The sequence below is a fragment of the Patiria miniata genome, unplaced genomic scaffold, assembly GCF_015706575.1.
Source record: "Patiria miniata isolate m_02_andy unplaced genomic scaffold, ASM1570657v1 HiC_scaffold_5, whole genome shotgun sequence".
Classification (NCBI taxonomy): domain Eukaryota; kingdom Metazoa; phylum Echinodermata; class Asteroidea; order Valvatida; family Asterinidae; genus Patiria; species Patiria miniata.
In genome coordinates, this window is record NW_024037072.1 from 24503081 (window position 1) to 24522665 (window position 19585).

At 41.2% G+C, this 19585-nt stretch overlaps 2 protein-coding genes across 3 annotated transcripts in view; one reads left to right on the top strand and one right to left on the bottom strand.

The window, feature by feature from the left end:
• The window catches only part of LOC119740797 (nuclear pore complex protein Nup133-like), a 45592-nt gene extending 39800 nt beyond the window's left edge, over positions 1 to 5792 (bottom strand). The window contains exons 1-4 of the mRNA XM_038216224.1: positions 5446 to 5792; positions 3388 to 3515; positions 2801 to 2901; positions 797 to 1021 (exon numbers count right to left, since the gene is read on the bottom strand). Coding sequence (XP_038072152.1) covers positions 797 to 1021; positions 2801 to 2901; positions 3388 to 3515; positions 5446 to 5609 — 618 coding nt within the window. The 5' untranslated portion in view covers positions 5610 to 5792. The remainder of the gene's footprint in view (positions 1 to 796; positions 1022 to 2800; positions 2902 to 3387; positions 3516 to 5445) is intronic.
• A 2086-nt stretch (positions 5793 to 7878) lies between these two features.
• Positions 7879 to 19084, top strand: LOC119740313. Of its 2 annotated transcripts, XM_038215581.1 has the most exons (4): positions 7879 to 8166; positions 8369 to 8498; positions 16197 to 16316; positions 18012 to 19084. In XM_038215581.1, exons 2-4 carry the CDS (start codon positions 8371 to 8373, stop codon positions 18274 to 18276), a joined length of 513 nt encoding a protein of 170 aa, XP_038071509.1. In that variant the 5' UTR covers positions 7879 to 8166; positions 8369 to 8370; the 3' UTR covers positions 18277 to 19084. The 2 variants fall into 2 exon arrangements, with proteins under 2 accessions (XP_038071509.1, XP_038071508.1); XM_038215580.1 differs by lacking the exons at positions 7879 to 8166; positions 8369 to 8498 and adding an exon at positions 13764 to 14295.
• The last annotated feature ends 501 nt before the right edge of the window (positions 19085 to 19585 follow it).

Below are 19585 nucleotides of genomic sequence, written 5' to 3' on the forward strand. Positions count from 1 at the left end.
CATTGTATCAGCAGTTCGAAGCTCTTACATTGTACTTTGTGAGCTGAATCCTTTTGTTTTAATTCATGATGGTACAGAAACAGTGGGAGTTTAATAAGGGAATAAATGTGTGCTTTGGAGGTGTTAAACACTATGTTTAAGGCTGGTTGGAATCTGGAATGCTGATGATTACCCGAGGCGAAGCTGAGAGTACACGTAATTATCAGCATTCCAGACTCCAACCAGTCTTAAACACAGTGTTTAATACCGACCAAGCACATATTTATTCCCATTCATAAATACCTTTTCGATTAAAAAAAATCTAAACTTTTCGGTCCAAAAGTCAAAACAAGTCACAAATTAAAAATTTCCAACAATTTTGTTCAACACTTTTACTTTCTGTTTTTCGAAACATCCCTCTAGCTATATAATGGAGTGTCCAGCTCGTGAGATAAGACGTAAACAACTCCTTTTATGGAGATGGGCACGCACGTCGCATGTGCTGCGCGATGACGCGCAGATTTAGCTGTTGTGAGTACAGTTTGAATTTAGGACTATGAAATACTGACTCACTGGTAGTACTACTAAGGATTATGAACGTAAGGATTGTGAACGTTCAACCCATTAAACAGGAAAAGGCACTGGATTTCATAGGAGTCCAAATTTCATGTGACACTGGAAAAGTGTTTAAGACCAGCTAGCCATGTCTTTATCATCCGTTTAAGACCGGTCATGTGACGGGCTCTTGACCAATGGGAATGGGTAAAGGTATTGATGAATTATAGAATACTACAACATCATACATTACAACACATACCTCAAACTGTGTTAGTGAGAAGCATTCTTCACCATTTAGCTCTGCACTGCTCTCTGAGTAAGCGCCCTCACTGGCGATGCTGGGCCAGTATCGGATGATCCCTTCTGGCGACGCAGCCATGACAGCGACAGTCTGGTTGTCCGGGGAGGCAGGAATCAGACAGACCAGCTCGGCCTTGTGGGATAGCTCGCTGGGTGGTAGGGCAAGCTCTTTACAGAAGGTGGCCTAATTAAAAAAAGGATGCGACTTAGGGTTTTATTTTGTAAACATTTAGCAAATATTCTAAGACATGTTTAAAGGGAATATACAACATTTGCAAACATTGGAAAACAAAACTACCAAATTTTTACGAAATACCTTAATAGGATGTTGGTAAATGAAAGTCTAAAGCATCTTGTAAAATTGTGGCACCTGGTGTGAAGTCATTTTCAAGAAAAGTGGTATTTTGTATAAATTTCCAACGGTGGTCGGCCGACCACCGTTGGAAAAACCTAACTATTTTTCAACTTCAGCTCCAAATTTACCCTTTTTTCAGTCCAAATTTTGTTTGCTATTGGTTACATGTTCATTAACGGGTGCAGGCCAGCTAGACTGGTTTCCTTACCTTACAATTTTTGGGCATCAATAAATTGATTCATTTCATCTTTAGTGGAGTCAGGGAACCAGACTACTTGAACATTTTTGTTTTTCTTGGTTTTTTCCAGCATTTTCGAACACAAAACTTCAAACTTGTCAGTGTAACAGTATTTGATCTATTATACTAACCCCTCAAATAGTTCATTTTCTGAAAATTACAGCAAAAGCCAATGATGTACATTCCCTTTAAACGTTTAGTCATTTCACAAAGGCTGATACCTGCCCATTATTTCTGCCTACATAGACTGAAGTGACTGCAATGATACAGCAACAATGACTGATACAATAAATATTGGGTAATCATTGAAAACGTAAAAACTGAACTATACCCCAAATGTAATCAAGTACTGCAGTGTTTCAAAGGTTTTGTACATTAACTAGGTTTAAAAACATCATTAATTATTTGTGCTATGTATGTTTAACTCAACGGAAGTTCAGTACCCTTTTTTATAATTCAGGTTTCATTTAAACATTTTGGAAAAATTGTAAACGAATATGGATTTTTTGTTTGTTTATACTTTTGAATGTTTTAAACGTCCCATTCTTCATTGATCTGCTTGAAACAATTTTACCTTCGATGATTCTTACCACATTGTCAGATTTATCAGTGTATTGCATTATTGTGGACGTGTAAGGCACCAGTTGCAAAGCAACAGCCAAAGTGTAACACACAACTGCCTTGTATCATCAACCAACATGACCAAGGCAACAGAATATTAATAATGTCTTGAAACTCTTTTTCCTTCCAATTTAGAACACTCCAAACGGCTAGTTCTTGCACATTTTCATATTCTCCTTGAACCACCAGCTCCCATGTAAGCATGCGCCATAGTAGTGTGAATTTGGAAATACTGACTCATTAGTAGTATTGCACATGCTTTGATATTTAGGTGAGTGACCAGTCACGTGAGAGGGTTTAACCAATAATGAGATGAAGAAGTCCGATGTTCATACCGTAGGAGTCCAATTTTCATATGACACCTGCACTACCATGTGTTAGGAAACCATTGTACACAGGTTGTGCTCACATGTTTAAGTTACATACCAAGTGTGGACATTCCCTTGGTTTCGTGTAGTTAAGAAAAACCAGTGAAAAAAAAACTCATTTTTCTCAAACTGTGAAAACCCTTTCAACCCAATTTTTTTTTCTATGATTCCCTTTAGTGTTTCTCTTCATTTTGCCACTGATAAACCTAACCCCAAAATGCCTCTAAACCTGTTTTCCAGAAATGGGGAAACACTGTGTGGACTTGCCCAAGTCCACACAACGTCGCCTCTACCTGGATTATGTGGACCTCTTTTGTTCGGAAGTCCACACAGTGAATGTAATGCCTGCCCATCAGTACAAACTAACAAATGTAAACTCACCCTTGCGAATGTGTTCTTGTACCTCCATACAAAGAGCCTTCTGCCACACACTACGCATGCCCAACCAGATGGGTCAATCCGTACACTCATACTTACTGAGCCTGCAAGTCAAAACCAAAACTTGAATTTTTCAGCAGAAAATTGCACTGGAATTTGAAATTCAGGACAAAATCCCCCCTCCCCTAGGGCTTCAAATGGAATGGACTTCTGACGTAAATGAAAGCTGTAAAAGCTAATGATTATTATTATAGCTAATTACTTCTGGTAATTTAAAACCCTCAATTCCTGAAAAACGTCTTGGGCTCTGTATCTCGCAAGCCTGAAGAATCCCGAAAAGAGAGAAGACAATGAGAAGAAATTACAGTTTTAGAGGTGGGAGGAAAACCCCAACTTCTGGAGAAAGCCCAGAGAATCAGGCAGGGACTGAAAACCCAATCCACATATTGACCCAGGCGGGATTTGAACCTGGGTCACAGCGGTGGAAGGCTAGGGAAGAACCGCTACCTGTACGCCAACCTAAAAATGTGTGTAGTAATTAGGAAATCTTATGATTTGTGTAATAGGTAAAAGCTTTAAAAAAAACGTACGGTCTGCCATAGCAAGGGCCTCCGAGATAAGAACAGGGACAGATGGGCCATAGTTCTCGACGGTATACTGTGCTGTCTCTGCAATCACCGAAGTTTGCAGAAATGACCGATTCCCGACAGCAGGGCTTCTGAAAATTAATACACAAGAAAAAAGTGGTTTTTTTTGGAAAAATTAGGCTTTTATAAAGCCAACAACTAGAGAAAATGTTGAAAATGAATACTAACACAAACCACTGGAATAGATCAACAAATTCACCCTGCAAAATATCTGCAGAGAGTTCCATAAAGTTCCTAAAGACAGTAATGGAAAAAACAAAAAAACTGTCCTTTGCTGCCTGGAAAACTGATTTTGATAGGGATGATATCTTTATATCGATTACGGCCTTTTAATATCACAGCACAAATTACTCTCACCACAATTTTGTATTATTACATGTAGGTTTGAAAACATTGTTAATTATATGTGCTATGTAGGTTTAACTCTAAGGAAGACTGCGTGAACATAAGTCCCTTTTATAATTCGGGTTTCGATTAAACATTTTTGGAAAATTTGTAAACGGATTTTGATTTGTTTTCGTTTAAACATTTAAACTTGTTAATGCCACATCCTTAGTACATGTGTACATGTACGACTCTAGTCTGTGCAGACAAAAGAAGGCAATTGTGTGTACATGTAGCCCCATAAATGTGGCCAATTTACTGGACTACCTCCGTAAATAAAGGCCACACTTCCACCATGTACAAAAACATAATGAACTTTGTCAAATTTTGATTTTCACATAAATTTAGGCTTAGTTTGTAGTTTATTTTTGCTTTAGAAGCATACTCACCCTCTTTACAGGCTTATCAGAAAGTGCTGCCTTTTTCAGATGTCTTTTTTTTGTGAAATTTCATGACGAAATTTTGATACGCAAACATGTGCAAACGAATCTGGAAATTTCATGAAAAAAAAAGGCAGCACTTTCTGATTAGCCTATAAAGAGGGTGTGTATGCTTCTAAAGCAAAAATAAACTACAAACTAAGCCTAAATGTGAAAATCAAAATTTGACAAAGTTCAACATGTTTTTGTACATGGTGGAAGTGTGGCCTTTAGTTACGGAGGTAGTCCAGTAAATTGGCCACATTTATGGGGCTATGTGTACATGTAGTTACAGGTTCTGCCGTCGATTTCATAAACAGTGCATAACTTACGCCATGTGTAGGACTTCAATTTGACTTTGATTTCACGAAACATGTCGTACATGTAGCTGCGCAACGTTAAATATTTTTATCATCTTGGACTATCATAATAACAAATTAACAGCTTTTACAACGGCTATTTTGGATGATTTGTTCATTCATGAAACAGTCGTTGAATAACCCCCGCCTACCATTTTAAAAATATTTCTTTGTCCAACTTCTTTGGAATCATGTGGCAACTCGAAAAATTACTCAAACACAAAGCGGTGTAGTGTCTTGTTGTATCAACCGAGTTGTGCAATAATTAACAGGCTCCACGATGATCACAATCTGCTAGTAAAGGTCATTTTCAGTCGCTAGGGCCTACGCTACAACCATGGAGCTATAAAAGACTGCGCAATAAGGCAGGGACTGGGTTTGACATAGTGTTTAATTATATTTATAGTGAGGGAAATCTTTGGGTTAAACGACGACGAAGAAGCCAAAATACAACACGAAAATAAAGATTCCTGTAAAATGTGAAAGAAAATTGCATTTTCTACTGAAAGAAAATAATAAAAAATATCCTGTAGGTTTCTAAACATGCAGAAGACATTTTGGAATGATACAAAACACTTGACGGAAAGATAGTTCAGTATCCTGACGCCACTTCTTTGGCTGTGTACAAAGTCTTTGCGGAAAGTTGACATGGTGAGTGCATTAAGCATTTTCAAAGTATTTTCTAATAACACAAACTTGGAAATGTTTTTCAGTCACTCAGATTCATGTCTTTTCGACATTTTTGCAATGACTGACCTTCACTGAGATAATTATAATACATGATGAAAAAAGTGGCGTCAGGATGCAACTTTCTTTTCAAGATGTTCCTCAAAACGTACCTTGTTCCAGCCCCGGAGTATGCAGGAAACGGCGACCGTCTCGCGCCGGATGAACTCCCGAAAATCCCGGCACTGCTTCGCCGCGATGACGCGCTGCTGCCGATTCGACCCGTACTAAATGGGGTGTATTTCCCCTTAGAGCCTCCAGTGCGTGGAGTATACATTATCTTATTAGCTTCTTTCCCAATGACTAAAAAATGTTCATGTCACATTATCATTAACAATTGTAAAATGGATTGTCAAATTACTGATCAACTCCAGAAGGTTTATTTTTGTACACTGATGATTTTTAGTCATACACTCGACTCGACTCGACTGTACTCCCGCGAACATGTGCGAGTACACCCAACCAAAATGCCCTGTCAAAATGACATCCGGATGGGAGCAATAGTATGCATTGTATATTAGTAGGTCGCCTTTTAGAATATGGTTCACGTTGCTTTGCAAAACCAAGTTTTGTGAATCAATTATACAGCGCCACCAAGATTTTGTTAGACTTTAGAGGACAAAAAACCCTGGATGCTGCACAATCTTGAGGTGTACGGTCAGTGGCATGGATGGCCTTCAAAGATGTATTTCACTTGCAACAAGTAAATACCGGCCGGGTTCGAACCGGGAACCCCTCGCGAGCGAAACGGAATGTAGCTGAGTAGTCGTTTGATGGCACTATACGGAATCTTGACGTGATACAGGGCTTTCTTCCTGTTGTTAAATATACGTGTGATATGCTCGCAAAATATGATTCTGCCCAGGTTCGAACCGGGGACCTTTCGCGTGTTATGCTGCGCCACGGAATTGTCATGGCAGTAGGGGTTTCGTTATTGCGAGTGCTGTTGTTAGTTCGATTCGATTTGATTCTCCCACCCAACAAAAAAACCATCCTAAAGAGGTTGAACCGGAGAACGTGTGCGTTGGAGGCACCCCTGAAAACCGTTGCATCACAAAACGAGAGCTCAGTTGTGAATTCAGTTCAAGTTGTGGTGATTTTCTTTGTTAATTAACGGGAAAAACCGTTTGATTCCCTATCGCATGGAATGCATTTGTCAATCTTGTGTGAATTCACTGTAATTAAAATGACACAATATAAGGAAAAGGTGCATTTATCAGAAAGAAAGTTGGTATATATTTTGATCTGGGGACCTTTCGCGTGTGACATGAACGTAAAAGCCAATGCACTATGGAATCGCAAATCTATTAGGGTTAGTGCACTAGTGATCGTGATTTTTGTTGTTCATCACAGAAAACGGATGGATAATACCCCCCCCCCCCCTCCTCTCCCCCCCCCCCCCTCAAAAAAAAAAAAATAGGTGATTCCGCCCCTGTTCGAACCGGGGACCTTTCGCGTGTGAGGCGAACGTGGATAACCGCCACACTATATACGGACTCCCATCTTGCTTGGTTCTCAATGTTTTGATTTGACGTTAAAAAAAGAGTTTGATATAAAACAAAACAAGAGAATCCGCCAGGGTTCAAACCGAGGACGTTACGTGTGAAATTCAGTGATCGTAATAACTACTACACCACGGAATCTGATGTTGGTTAAATTGATGTCAATGAGTGATTGTTATGTTGTTTAATTAATAAAAAGGGGGTTTAAACTGACCCAAACAATGATTCTGCCCGGGTTCCTCTAGCGTGTGAGGCGAGAGTGATAACCCCTACATATAATCTGAGGACGCATAGATCCCAATGAATGATTTCTTTATGGTCCCAGCGGGCAGGGCCGGCCTAGTCTTGTTCCTCACTGACGGACTCTCTCACTCACTGTCAATAAATTGGAATTGCTTGAAAACTCATCACCTTTGCCCCCTAAATTGACCCCGATGGCCACATAGATACCTCAATAATGATCAGGGATCAGCTTTACTCGGCTCGCATGTCTTTTGTGTTATCAACAAACGGAAAAGGTTTGGAATTTAAAAAAAAGTTGTCTCCGGCAGGATTTGAAGCGGGAACCTTAAGTTTCGCGTTTTCAGACGAACGTGATAGTAACCTCTATACTACCGAATATCAATGCGTTAGGACATCATGGCTGGGATATTTTTGTTATTACCAGATCAGAAAAGGGTGTTTTTTTTGTATAGTTGTGTTATCGAATAATTGGTTTATATGCTAATAGTGTCAGCTATACAGAAAAAAACTGACACGGGGGGGGGGGGGAGAGAAATGTATTAGAAACATTCCTCCTGCGAGGTTGTCTACGTTTACTGCAATATGCCGTGATTGCCGGTCGCAGTACATGTATTTCCAGAGGTTTGTCAACTTTTTCAGCCAACATAATGTTTCTTGTGGTTGAGGGTATAATTATATTAAATTAAACTGCACAATGATATGTTGGAATGTCAAAGGAATCACATTGAAAACATTTTGATAAGCAGTATGGCAGTGATCTATTCCGGGCTTATCGAGTCATGAGTCAACAATTGTTCGGAATTGGCTGTGGTCCATCAGTCTAAATATGAATAGCCAATAGGACCTTATTTTGGTTCTCCAGTGGTAGATGCCATTACCTCTTCTATCAAGCAGCGTGTGAATCTCCAGGAATTTGCAACTTAATACCGCTAGTCGGCACCAACCAATGCGTTTATGAGAAAAGCAGGAGCTCACCTAGGGAGAAAGTTGCTGCAGACTATTTCATCTCCGCAGTTGATCACCAATCTCCACAGTTGATAACCAATGGCACAGTAAGGCGGGAGGATCGATCGATCGGACGTAGGAAAGGTCAGTATTTGAAAATTTAAATCTTATCGTATATAGCGATCGTACAGTAGCAAGTTATCAAGAACTTAATTTCGAATCCATGAAACTCATTTTTACATAGAATACACACATTCAGAGATACTTTACAACTATTTTGGACTGTATTTGAGAAAGCTTGAACTCTTGATCTGTTTTTCTCATCGCTACAAAACAATAATATCAGACATGATGGAAGAATTGCAGCCGGCGGATGCGCCAGAGATCCGCGTTGATGATGCAGATGACCTGCATCCGATGGAGATAGAAGAGGAGGCGGTTGAACCCTATGAGGAAGTCGGCAGGGCTCTCGTTGAGTAAGACATTCTGCAATTTGCTTCCAGTGATTGAAAATGTGGGAATGGTGTGTGACCGCGGGATACGGACTTAATGACTGCACCGTGTTGCGGTGACAATAGTGATGAGGGTTGTTTGTATTACTGTTATAAATGACGAGTTGATTTTGTTGATTGTGACGTCGGCGTGACATGTGATGACGATGATTAACAATTTGCTACTGGTGGTGATGGTGATAAAGGATTTACGTGTCATCGTGACAATGCCATGGTGGTGATGGTGTTTGCAGTGGTAGTTATGTATGTTGAATGTTGAGGTTGGTGACCTTTGAAGGGTGAAGGCGGTGCTGCGACATTGGAGATCATGATGATGGAGATAATGTGGTGACTTAAATGACAATGCCATCATTGGAAGTAAGGATGGTGGAAGTGCGAGAACAATTTTTTTGCGATTATGCACAATTTCTCTACAAATATAGCCCTGCAGGTTGAGAGTAGTGTACCAGTGGCATAACAGGCTGGGGGTCCAATTTGAAAGGCGACACCTAGGATGGGGAAGGGGTGCATAGTTTTCTGCAGGGGGCACTCAGTGAGTTTTTAACAACAGAAAGCTAATCTATGCTCTTCTCAAAGTATGAGAGGGGTTAATGGGGAGGCGCACAGGCCTCGATCATGCGGATTCCCCTGATTATTCCCCAATCCCCTGATTGGTGAACTATGACGTAATACGATGTGTTTGAATGAACTAAATGCTCTTGTGTTTTATAAAGACTATGGTGATGCTGATGGTATATGATGGTGAATGAAAGTGATAAAAAGTTGATAGTGCCGGAGGAAGATCTATAATCATTGTCCGTCCTTGACCGCACTAACAGCTAGGAACGTCATTGTGTATGATGGTTATGTGCAATTAAGTGTGTTCTGCCTTTACATTTTTTGTTGTCGTTATTTTGTTGGAAGTTCCTATTAAAAGTGAGCTTTTGTGCACCCAATTCAGGCGTAAAAGATATGTGACTGACTTAAATCAATGACTTTCACTGCCAACAGGTATGCCTCATAAAACTAAAACACAAACGTGGATGCCAGACATGCACGTAAACACTCTTAAACGGAATGACCGAGTGAATGGCGTAGACGCGTATCATTCGTCAGTTATTACAACAATGCCATGAATGCATAGCACACATCGACTTCTACCGGGCCCGCCGGGGCCATGCACCCTGTGGAATGATTGCCATAACTGGCATAGCCGCGGGGATTACATTCCGATATTATTATCATAATCACCACCGGCTCAACATATATCGGTGTCGTGTCTGGAAACATGTTTGTACAGCGTGGTGATATTCAAAAGCTTTAATAAGCAAACTATTAATTTTCAAAAGGCTTATAAGTTCGAACTAAATTTTCCGCAGTCTAACGAGACAAAACAAATCCTGATTGTCTACTAAAACACGCATAAGCTAGAACTACAGGGTGAGTCACAAAAAAAGCGGAACCCACCCCCCCAAAAAAAAAATTATATTTCATATTTTAAAAATATGTAGCACCAAAAATAATAATGACTGCATGGAAAGCCAATTGCATAAGCTACTTTTAGATGAAAAAAAATACTGAAATTGCTTTATTCCGTTCAAAGAATATCACCATTTAAACGCAATGACCCTTAGGCCTAAATCTGTTTCGTCCAAAAAAGTTTATCGTGTATTCTGACTGTTTGGAACAACAAAGAAAATGACACAGAATACTTGTTTCAACAACTGTCACCAACTGTAGTACACAATATCTTTATTAACAACCCTGGTTAGGCAAACAAGATAATTTATAAAATCCACTTTCTTCTTTTTTTTTTTTAAAGATGGGCCTTCAAAAGGACTTTGTTGAATATTTCTAACTTTTAAACTGAGATTTTATCGCTGGTGATGTTTGAGGACAATGTGACGACGATTCCTGAAATCGCATTTTTGGACGACACAGGTTTTAGGGTCATCGTGTTTAAATGCTGATATTGTTTGAATGGATTGAGCAATTTCAGTAATTGTTTTCATCTAAAAGTAGTTTATGGAATTGGCTTTCCAGTCATTATTATGTTTGGTGCTACATATTTTTTTAAAATATGAAGTGTAATTTTAGGGGTTTGGGTTCCGCTTTTTTTGACTCACCCTATATCATTGTGGATGAAATGTTGCACAGAAAGTCGCGGTATAATGTGGTAATTTTAAACTTGTGCGTGTTTTTTTTTTGGGGGGGGGGGGGTGGTTTAAAACATGTATGCACGGCTGATTTTTTTGGTTAAACCTTTCATATTTGTAAAACCTCAATATTTCAAAACCAATCATTCATTTTGGCAATCTTTTGTCAGCGTGTATATTAACTGGTAATCTTCATCGTTTATTTTGTAGGTAAACTAGTCAAACGCCACATTATTGTCATCAAGATGGCTCATTGTTTTGTCCATTAATGATAATCCAAGATGAAAATGAGTGGGTTTTAACATCTCCACTGTGACGGGTATCCCGCTGTCAATCATTTAGGTTGCTCCAGTCGCTCTAGCCATTGTCCGTTGTGGACTTATCATACCTGCCATCACATCTGTAAGAAATTTCTGTATTATAACTCACTGGTTATGAACCGTAGGCGAAATGCCCAGATTTTGAAGAAAAAATATATTGAGTTTGGCGTTATTGGGCTATATCGCGAACACATCCGATCCTCGACAACAATGTGTTCGGGAACCTTCGGGAAATTTCGGAAATGGGAGGGATCTTCCCGTTTTTTGTCACGTAACTCGCGTAATATTATAAGGCCTACCTGACTACATTCGCCCAGAATAGTTGGAATCTCCGAGAAGTCCGACGCCTCATAGGTCCGCCGCCTCATAAATCCGAAATCATACGGACATGAGGCGTCGGACTTATTACGCGTCGGACTTATGAGGCGTAAAGTCCGCCTCATAGGTCCTACGCCGCATAAGTCCGACGCCCAATAGCTCCGACGCCTCATAGTCCGAAACAACTTTGTCCATTGTCGGACTTATGAGAGTTTGTCCATTGTCGGACTTATGAGGCGTCGGACGTATGAGGCGTCGGACCTATATGAGGCGTTATTTATGCCTCATAAGTCCGACGCCTCATAAGTCCGAAATTTCGGAATTATGAAGGCTTCAGACCTAGATGAGGCGTCGGAATTATGATACGGTCCCACTAATACTTTAGGAACTTAAATGAATACGGTTGTGGATACGTTTATGCGCACACATGTACGTGTTCATACACGTGCGCGTACTCGGATACGAGTATTTATAAAGTACATGTATCATTGTATTCACACTCATTTTGACATCCAATAACATTCTCAATATCCCCGTAAAAAGTATGCCAAGTGATATTTTGGATTGTAAGTCGAATCATGCCGAATGTGTTGATCCTTCGATTTATTTTGCTCTTCGGCTTATCTTTCTATACATCATTGCTCCGGATTCTCTCCCATGTTTTATACTTCATGACAATGCCAACCAGGCCAGCTTATTACATCCAGTAGCGGTTTTAGAGGGGGTGTTGCATTCCACTTTCAGCCTCTGACTAATATGAAACTGTAAAAAAGTAAACGGCCCCACATTGGCTTACAGGCGTCCTCGAAATCTACGGGACTTGATTGTTCGAGCTGAAGTCCCATCCTTAGATGCATCCCCTCCCACCCAGCATGGTACTTTCAAGTGCAGTTCCAGATGTGTTGTCTGCCAGATTCATATCCAGGAGTCTGACTCCTTTTCTGGCCACTCTTCTGTCACTACCCACAGAACCACTGGTAACATCACTTGTAACACCTCTAATGTCATATATCTCATTTCTTGCAGGGTCTGTGGAGTGCAGTATGTAGGTGAGACTAAGAATACGCTCAAGAAGCGTTTCTATGCCCACCGGTCAACGGTCAACACCAAGAAACTAGACACCCCTGTTGGTCATCACTTCAACCTGCCTAACCACTCCATTTCTGATATGATTTTGCAGGGCATTGAATCTCTTGGCCATCGCAAGGACTCAGTTCGCCTCAGCAGAGAGAAAGTGTGGATGAATCGTCTTCGAACTATTCAACCACATGGTCTCAACATCCAACTTGGAAATGATTAATCCTTTTTTTTCCCCTCCATTGTCTTCTGTTACAGATAATCCATCTGGTCTTCCTTGTTTGTGTTTACCCATCTTTCATCCCTTTCCACCTCCATACTGTTTCCCCCCCCCCCCGCATCATCCCTTCACTCTCACACTCTTTTGTCCGTTCCCACTCCCTGTGACCTTTGATCCTTCCCCTTTCTGGTCCCTCCCCTGTTCACACCAGACCCCTTGTGGTTTGCCATCTCCCTTTGTTTTTTTGTTTCTTTGTTCTCTCATCCACCCTCCCCTGCATCTATCTACACCTTTCCCACTTAATCCTCCTTTTGTGTTTCTTCTTTCAGCCCTGCATGTTTGTGTGCACCCCCATGTTAATGTATGCACCTCTGTCATTTCTGTTTTAGCCTCTGAAGAAGAACTTGCTAAGTTCGCAACGTCAGGCCACATTAATTTTAAGATTAATATGAAACTGGTAGATTTTGCCCAAAAAAATTAATGGAATGCTGAAGTTCTCAAAGGCCTTAGAATGCAGGAGAAATCATCGTACATTTAAAAAAAGAAAATCAGGGGCACGCCCCCAGACTCCCCTAGCAGGGCGTGCCTTCGGCAGCCCTTAGACTCAACTCCCTCCTCCTTTATATCAACCCCCGTTTCCTGAAAGCTATAGATCCGCCCCTGACATTGGCATGAGTACCGATACATTTTCTGTTCAGACTATTTCTAGCTCCCTGTCAAAATTTACGCATAGAGAAACAGTCTTGTAAACACGAAAAAGAAGATGAGACTGACGAAAGATAAGGATGCCAATCATAAGCGTCTGGTGAACGACAAAATAAATCTATCAGAACGGGAAAAGACCTCCCACCTGGCTTCCTTTTTTTTTTTAATTATCAATCAAAACATAAGATGAAGAAGCGTCGTGCGGCGGTTGTAAAAGCGTTCGTGTTTATTATCAGTTACCACCTAATGTGGCATGAACCCAAGTAACCGTCCTCAATATAATGACCAACAAGTTGAATGTTTATATTAAGATATGACAACCAAAGCCAATTATATCGCAATAGGGGTTGGTGTCTTAATCAAACGGCAGGGAATACTCCCTCTGGAAGACATCAAGAGTTGCATTGAAGAGCATCGATGTGAAGTGCTTTCTCCGGGGGAGGTTGTCCAGTTTGCTGTCGGTGATGCGAGAAGGCACTTTGATTATTTTAGTTGGATCCATATTTTGACGTGAAGGCCATATTTTTTTCCCATGGTATAGTGGGAGGGTTGTGTGAATCCAAGTCGCCGACCAGTTGGATCACAGTCTCTAATGAAGAGCAACGTACGTATCAGCTTTGTGTAAGGATTTTCAAAATAAATGCTTTTAGGGAAATTCAGTGTCCCTTTTGGCATATATCAAGAAAGATCAGCATGCTCCGACATGAATCTTGATACAAAGACTCCGACATCTTGATACGAAGAAGAGCGGCAATGTGTAGGCCCTAATGCACTGAAGAGTTCGCACAATCGGACCGAGTAAAGAAAATGGCGGTCTGTGGGTGCGAAACTTCCACAAGTCATCGCTTCACGATGGATTTTACTTTGTTGGATGCACTGTGGCCGTCTGGTACCAAGATCACAGTCAGAGCAGGGGACTCTGATCCCATTACTGTGTTGGATTCGCCCTCACGGCTCCTGGCGATGGGTAAACGGGACAAACACGGGTAGGTATAGGGTATATAAGCGACTATTCTGTTGTGACAGATTTAAAAACGGTTGATACCAATCAGTCTTCTGCTGAAACATTCTGCCTTCTGTCCAATCGGTACTGATAATAATTACTCAGAGCAACATCACAACTACAAAATTATGCGACTTGTGTGCGAATAAATATGTCATTTCCGGAAATAAGCCTACAATTCCGTGAAGAGCGAAACCCAATAACCGACGCTAAATTTCGTCCTACAAAATGCTTCAACTTCGGTCATTTGCTGCTATACCTGCAGATTCGAACCGGCCATCCAACCGCGGCGAGCTCGGTGGGGGTATAGTTAAGACGTTCGGCAGCATGTCGTGGGTTCCACTCCCACCCGTGGACAATTTTTTTTTCTTGCATGCTGTCGGACAAAAATTAGGTATACAGTGTTCATAAAATTAGGTCGGTGGGCGACAAAACCAAATTGAAAAAAATGGATATCCTGACGTAAAACCCCATTTGTAATAGGCCTATTGACACTTCTGTCTTTTCCATGGTTTTGTGAACTTTAAACATTAATTTGTTCCAACTTTTTGTGCCATATGCTTATTTGCTGTTAGGGCCGGTGCCCCCTTCTGATTTCCGAGAACACGTGTATATAGGCCCAGGCCCTATATAGGAATGAAATCGATCCCACATTTCAAACAAACGAGGATAGGGCATTTGTTGTGTGTTGTCAATCATTATTGTCAATGTAATTTGTAAGCAATCACTTTGTGATAGGTAACAGCAAAACAAAAGTAAGCATGCTGTTAGCACAACTTCCTCATAAGTTATGATGCTACTATCTGATTACACGCATTCCCTAAATGACATGTCATAAATGCCAATATATAATGGGCGTGACATCTGACAAATTATTTGATTCGATAAACACGCTGCACGTGTGTCCTTTCTCTATGATCTTATAGTAGCCTAAGCATTAATTTTGTGAACGTTTGTGAAAAAAACTTTTGGCATTATCCATATCCATGATCTTTTTAATTGTTTGGTCAAAGTGATGAGAAATTATGGCGATATTATGTTATCTATTTTAAAGAGGCAGTGACACGTCAGGGACCCGTATACCACTCAAGATGGTCCTGGTTTAGTAACAGTGGCAATCTTAAAAGCAACACTAAACTTTAAGCTATAGAATGTGGCAAAGTGGAAAAGCAGTTCGTTGCTGGAACTGAACTGAACATGAAGGAAACACGGACAATTATTGGAAATAGATTGCGGTACTGTGACCTGCTGTTGCTGGGAGAGTGAATGCAGAATGCAGTATAAGAAAAATGGATGAATAAGCTGGATGTGGAGACTCACATTTCCCATGTTTAATGATCGAATGTGAATAGATATATATTTTATGTCATTCCCTTTATAGAACTGTTCTTTCTCACTCCATTGTTCTCCATCTGTTCACGCGGCCCTCCCTTCTCCTCATTATGAATATCAAAATACCCACCCAACAAATACACAATCATTTGAAGTCAGTCTTCTCCACCTCAAATACTTCCCCTTTGTCATTTTCCTTTCATCGGTGCTAGACTGCTATAGTGGTTTGTTTCTGTTTGTAGTTTTCGGACACTTAATTCGTCCCCATTTTCAAACAAGTTGTAAATTGAACTTGTCGCCACTTCCATGTAAACTACACTAGAATAAGTATGAGTTAGTAAAGAGATAAAATTATCGTAAATCGTAGTTAACGTTGACACCATCGGCTGGGTAGTCTCTCGAGTAATGTTCAACGCTCCAAGGTACAGCGGTTTGAGCAGAACCTAAAGAATATGAACTGAACATTTTAAGACTATTATGGTGTGATAATTTTATACGATGTTAGTAGATGATATCGTTGATGTAACACCCTTGCCTGTTCTTTTCTTTCAGCGGCTTAAACCCGGTAGATTCAGTTGTACTGACATCTGACAGAGGCTATCTGCTTTGGATCAATCCAAGGGGCTCTATTGAGGTCAAGTTCAGATACGGTCGCTCCGGAGAAGATTTCAAGTAAGGGGATTATTTCTTGCTTCTCCTTTTACAGATAGATTTTTGACAACCATTTCTTTTCAATAAAACCGGAAAACATTGAAGTAATAATGCACAAATGTAAAAGCAGATAACTTTTAGGTACACTTTAATTTGCCTTTCTACGATGATACGATGGACGCCATAGGGATGCGATATTGCGTAAATTTCAGTAATATGCAAACTAAGTATATAGCCCTCATATTGTGTTCACGTATCTCAGGTTAATGACGGGGACGTGACCACCAATACAGACTTCATCTGTGAAACGACCCTGTACATTATTTTAAACCGCTTAATATAAGTCAATGCCCGGAGATGGCCTGGCGTTGGACTGTCAAGAGCACATCACTATAACGATATCGTCGGTGAACTCGGATCACAGCAGTGAGCCAATAGGCCACCTGGTGGTGACACGCGGGAGATTCGGGACTTCTTGTCGCCGCGCGCCTTGGCTACAAAATGTCGTGGATATACGGCCGTCGGCCAGTGTATCTTCAAATAGTTTCTTTCTACTCTACACATTATCTCGCTGTTGGTATTTATCTAATTGCTGGTGTTTATTAACTGCCTTTTTACTACGAAATTTACGCGCAAGATTAACCCATATTTGCTGGTCCCAGAGGGGCCAGTTAATTGTACTCTTTGTATCTATCTGACTGACCGACCGACCAACCGACCGACCGACCGACTGACTGACTGACCGACCAACCGACCGACCGACCGACCGACCGACCGACCGACAGACTGATCGACTGACTGACCGACTGATTGACTGACTGACTCCCGACTCCCCGACCGACCGATCGACTGACTGACTGACCGACCGACTGACTGACTGACTGACTGACCGACTCCCCGACCGACCGACCGACTGACTGACTGACCGATCAACTGACCGACTGACCGACTGACTGACCGACCGACCAACTGACTGACTGACCGACCAACTGACCGACTGATCGACTGATTGACTGACTGACTCCAGACTCCCCGACCGACTGACCGACTCCCCTACCGACCGACCAACCGACCGACCGACCGACCGACCGACTGACTGACTGACCGACCAAATGACCGACTGACCGACTGACCGACTGACCGACTGACTGTCTGACTGACCGACCGACCGACCTACCGACAGACCGAGCTACCGATAGACCGACCGACCTACCGATAGTCCGACCGACTCCCGACTCCCCGACTGATCACGGACTGACTGACTGACTGACTGACTGACTCCCCGACTAGGCTTTCTTATCTTGTTTAGAGGCCTATTCAGAGATTGCAAGCTAATTGCCGATCAGATTGATGCACAAAATCTTGTGGAAGAAGTGGTAGACTATGAATTTAGAAGCTTATAGAAAACAGGGTCTTTGTCACGTAAATACCCCCCCCCCCCCATCCTAATAAGTGACAAGCTATGAAGAACTTGACTATTGATAAGTGATGGAATTATTTTTGAATAAAATCATTGTGATGCAAACACACAACTTTTCTCAGATGATTGTTGAAGATACCAACCACTTTGTGGAGAAACCTCTTACTCACACCTCTCCCATTTTTACCCGATTAGCTCGTATTCACCTCCTTCCAGAGCTCGATCCAATCATGCGTTCACGTTGAGTGTTCTCATCAAAATAATGTATTTTCTCTCTCCAAATTTGTACCAATCAGCTGCTTCATAGATCCCCAGCACCAGGGCGTCACCATCTACGAGCTCTGCGGCAACTACCGGAAGGAACTGGTCGTAGACGGTCGCATGCCGCTCGCCAAGAGCACCAACCCGCACCACATTAAGTCGACCGGAGTGCGTCGGAGAGAAAACAACTTTGAATTCCGCTCCAAGAACAGTGAAGTGCGCCTGGTTTTAGAGACTGTACGGGATTACGATTTCCCGCCCCAGCAGGCGTTTAAATTCAACTATGTGTTGACTCTGTGAGCAAGCTCTGTTTGTGATTTTAAAGCGCCACAAAGAGGCTGACATTTCCATTAAAATAATTACAACCCTAATGCACCTGTACGTAGGCTATTCAAAGCAAAGAAGTGAGTTGCTTTTAAACTGCTAAGCTGTTGTTTAAGCTTTGTATCATATAATAACGAAATCAAGGCGCGATTTAGAAATTAAATTGTACTGTTTAAATCAATTTTTGTAAACAAAACATGTTGTGTGAGATTTGAGGTTAGAAATAAATAGTTTTAGAAGCTGATCGCATTTCACAAGTTTATTAACAGCAACTAATTCTAGATTGACATATTGCGTGACCAGAAATCGACCAAATATCCCGATATTTCACTTTCCTTTTTCGTCGGCGTTGGGAAAATTTACAAGCTGGACGAATCTCCATGCATGTTCCTTTGTATTTGTTTACCCCCCCCCCCCATGCTATTCTGGTGGTTTAAACAGACTTGAATAATCAAGTTTGGAGATCTACGTTAACATATTGCTATGATTCAATCATTACATTTTTGTTTACAATCTTTGATTTTACAATTGGAAAAAAAAAGTTACTAATCTGAATCCTTCCACTGCGTGTACCCAGCATTTCGTTACAGCGCCCTCATTAATTTAAGATATGCCTTAAGGAAGGCACATGTGCATGAATGTCTGTACATATTATAGCTTTTTAAAAAACATATGCTCCACATCTGCCTGTTTTCTCTTACTTATAATCGTAAATCCAATCGAATAATAAATAGTCTATAGTTGTATGCCTTATGACTATGAGACCAAATGTTATGACTGCAAATAACGTATCTACAGTCTTTACAGGGCAGGTTTTTTTTGTAGCGCCATCTATTGGTAAGGAAAGTGAACGACAGACGATTTTGTTTCTTGTTGAGGTGCGCATCCATTCACTAATACAGATGTCGCGCTACTGATGCTAATAATAATTTGCCATGCAAAATGCGTGCCAAGATTACAACACGACGTCGTTTGGGGCGGATCCAGATTTTTTTTGCAGGGGGAGGGGGTTTTCATCAGCAAAGCAATGTTGAAATGTAGACAAGTTTTTTTGTCCGGACACTTGCCCTCCGTTAAATCAATCGGTGGATGGGTGGGTGGGTGCTCGTACCATACTTTCAATGGGGGGCTGTTCAAATCCGACCATCATTAACACTATATTACAGAATAGTGTACAAATGCCCCCGTAACCCAGCTGGCTCTGTCCGAATTTTGCACAGGCCGTCATAATTACCAGCATATATTTTGTTGGGTGTCAGAGCGGGGGGGGGGGGGGGGTTCACAT

Excerpts from the sequence above, each read along its gene's own strand:
- LOC119740313 (XM_038215580.1), top strand. The coding sequence starts at position 14,117 with ATGGCGGTCTGTGGGTGCGAAACTTCCACAAGTCATCGCTTCACGATG. Across the intron at positions 14,296-16,196 it reads GGTAAACGGGACAAACACGG|CGGCTTAAACCCGGTAGATT; the intron begins GTAGGTATAGGG and ends CTTTTCTTTCAG. Across the intron at positions 16,317-18,011 it reads CGCTCCGGAGAAGATTTCAA|CTGCTTCATAGATCCCCAGC; the intron begins GTAAGGGGATTA and ends TGTACCAATCAG.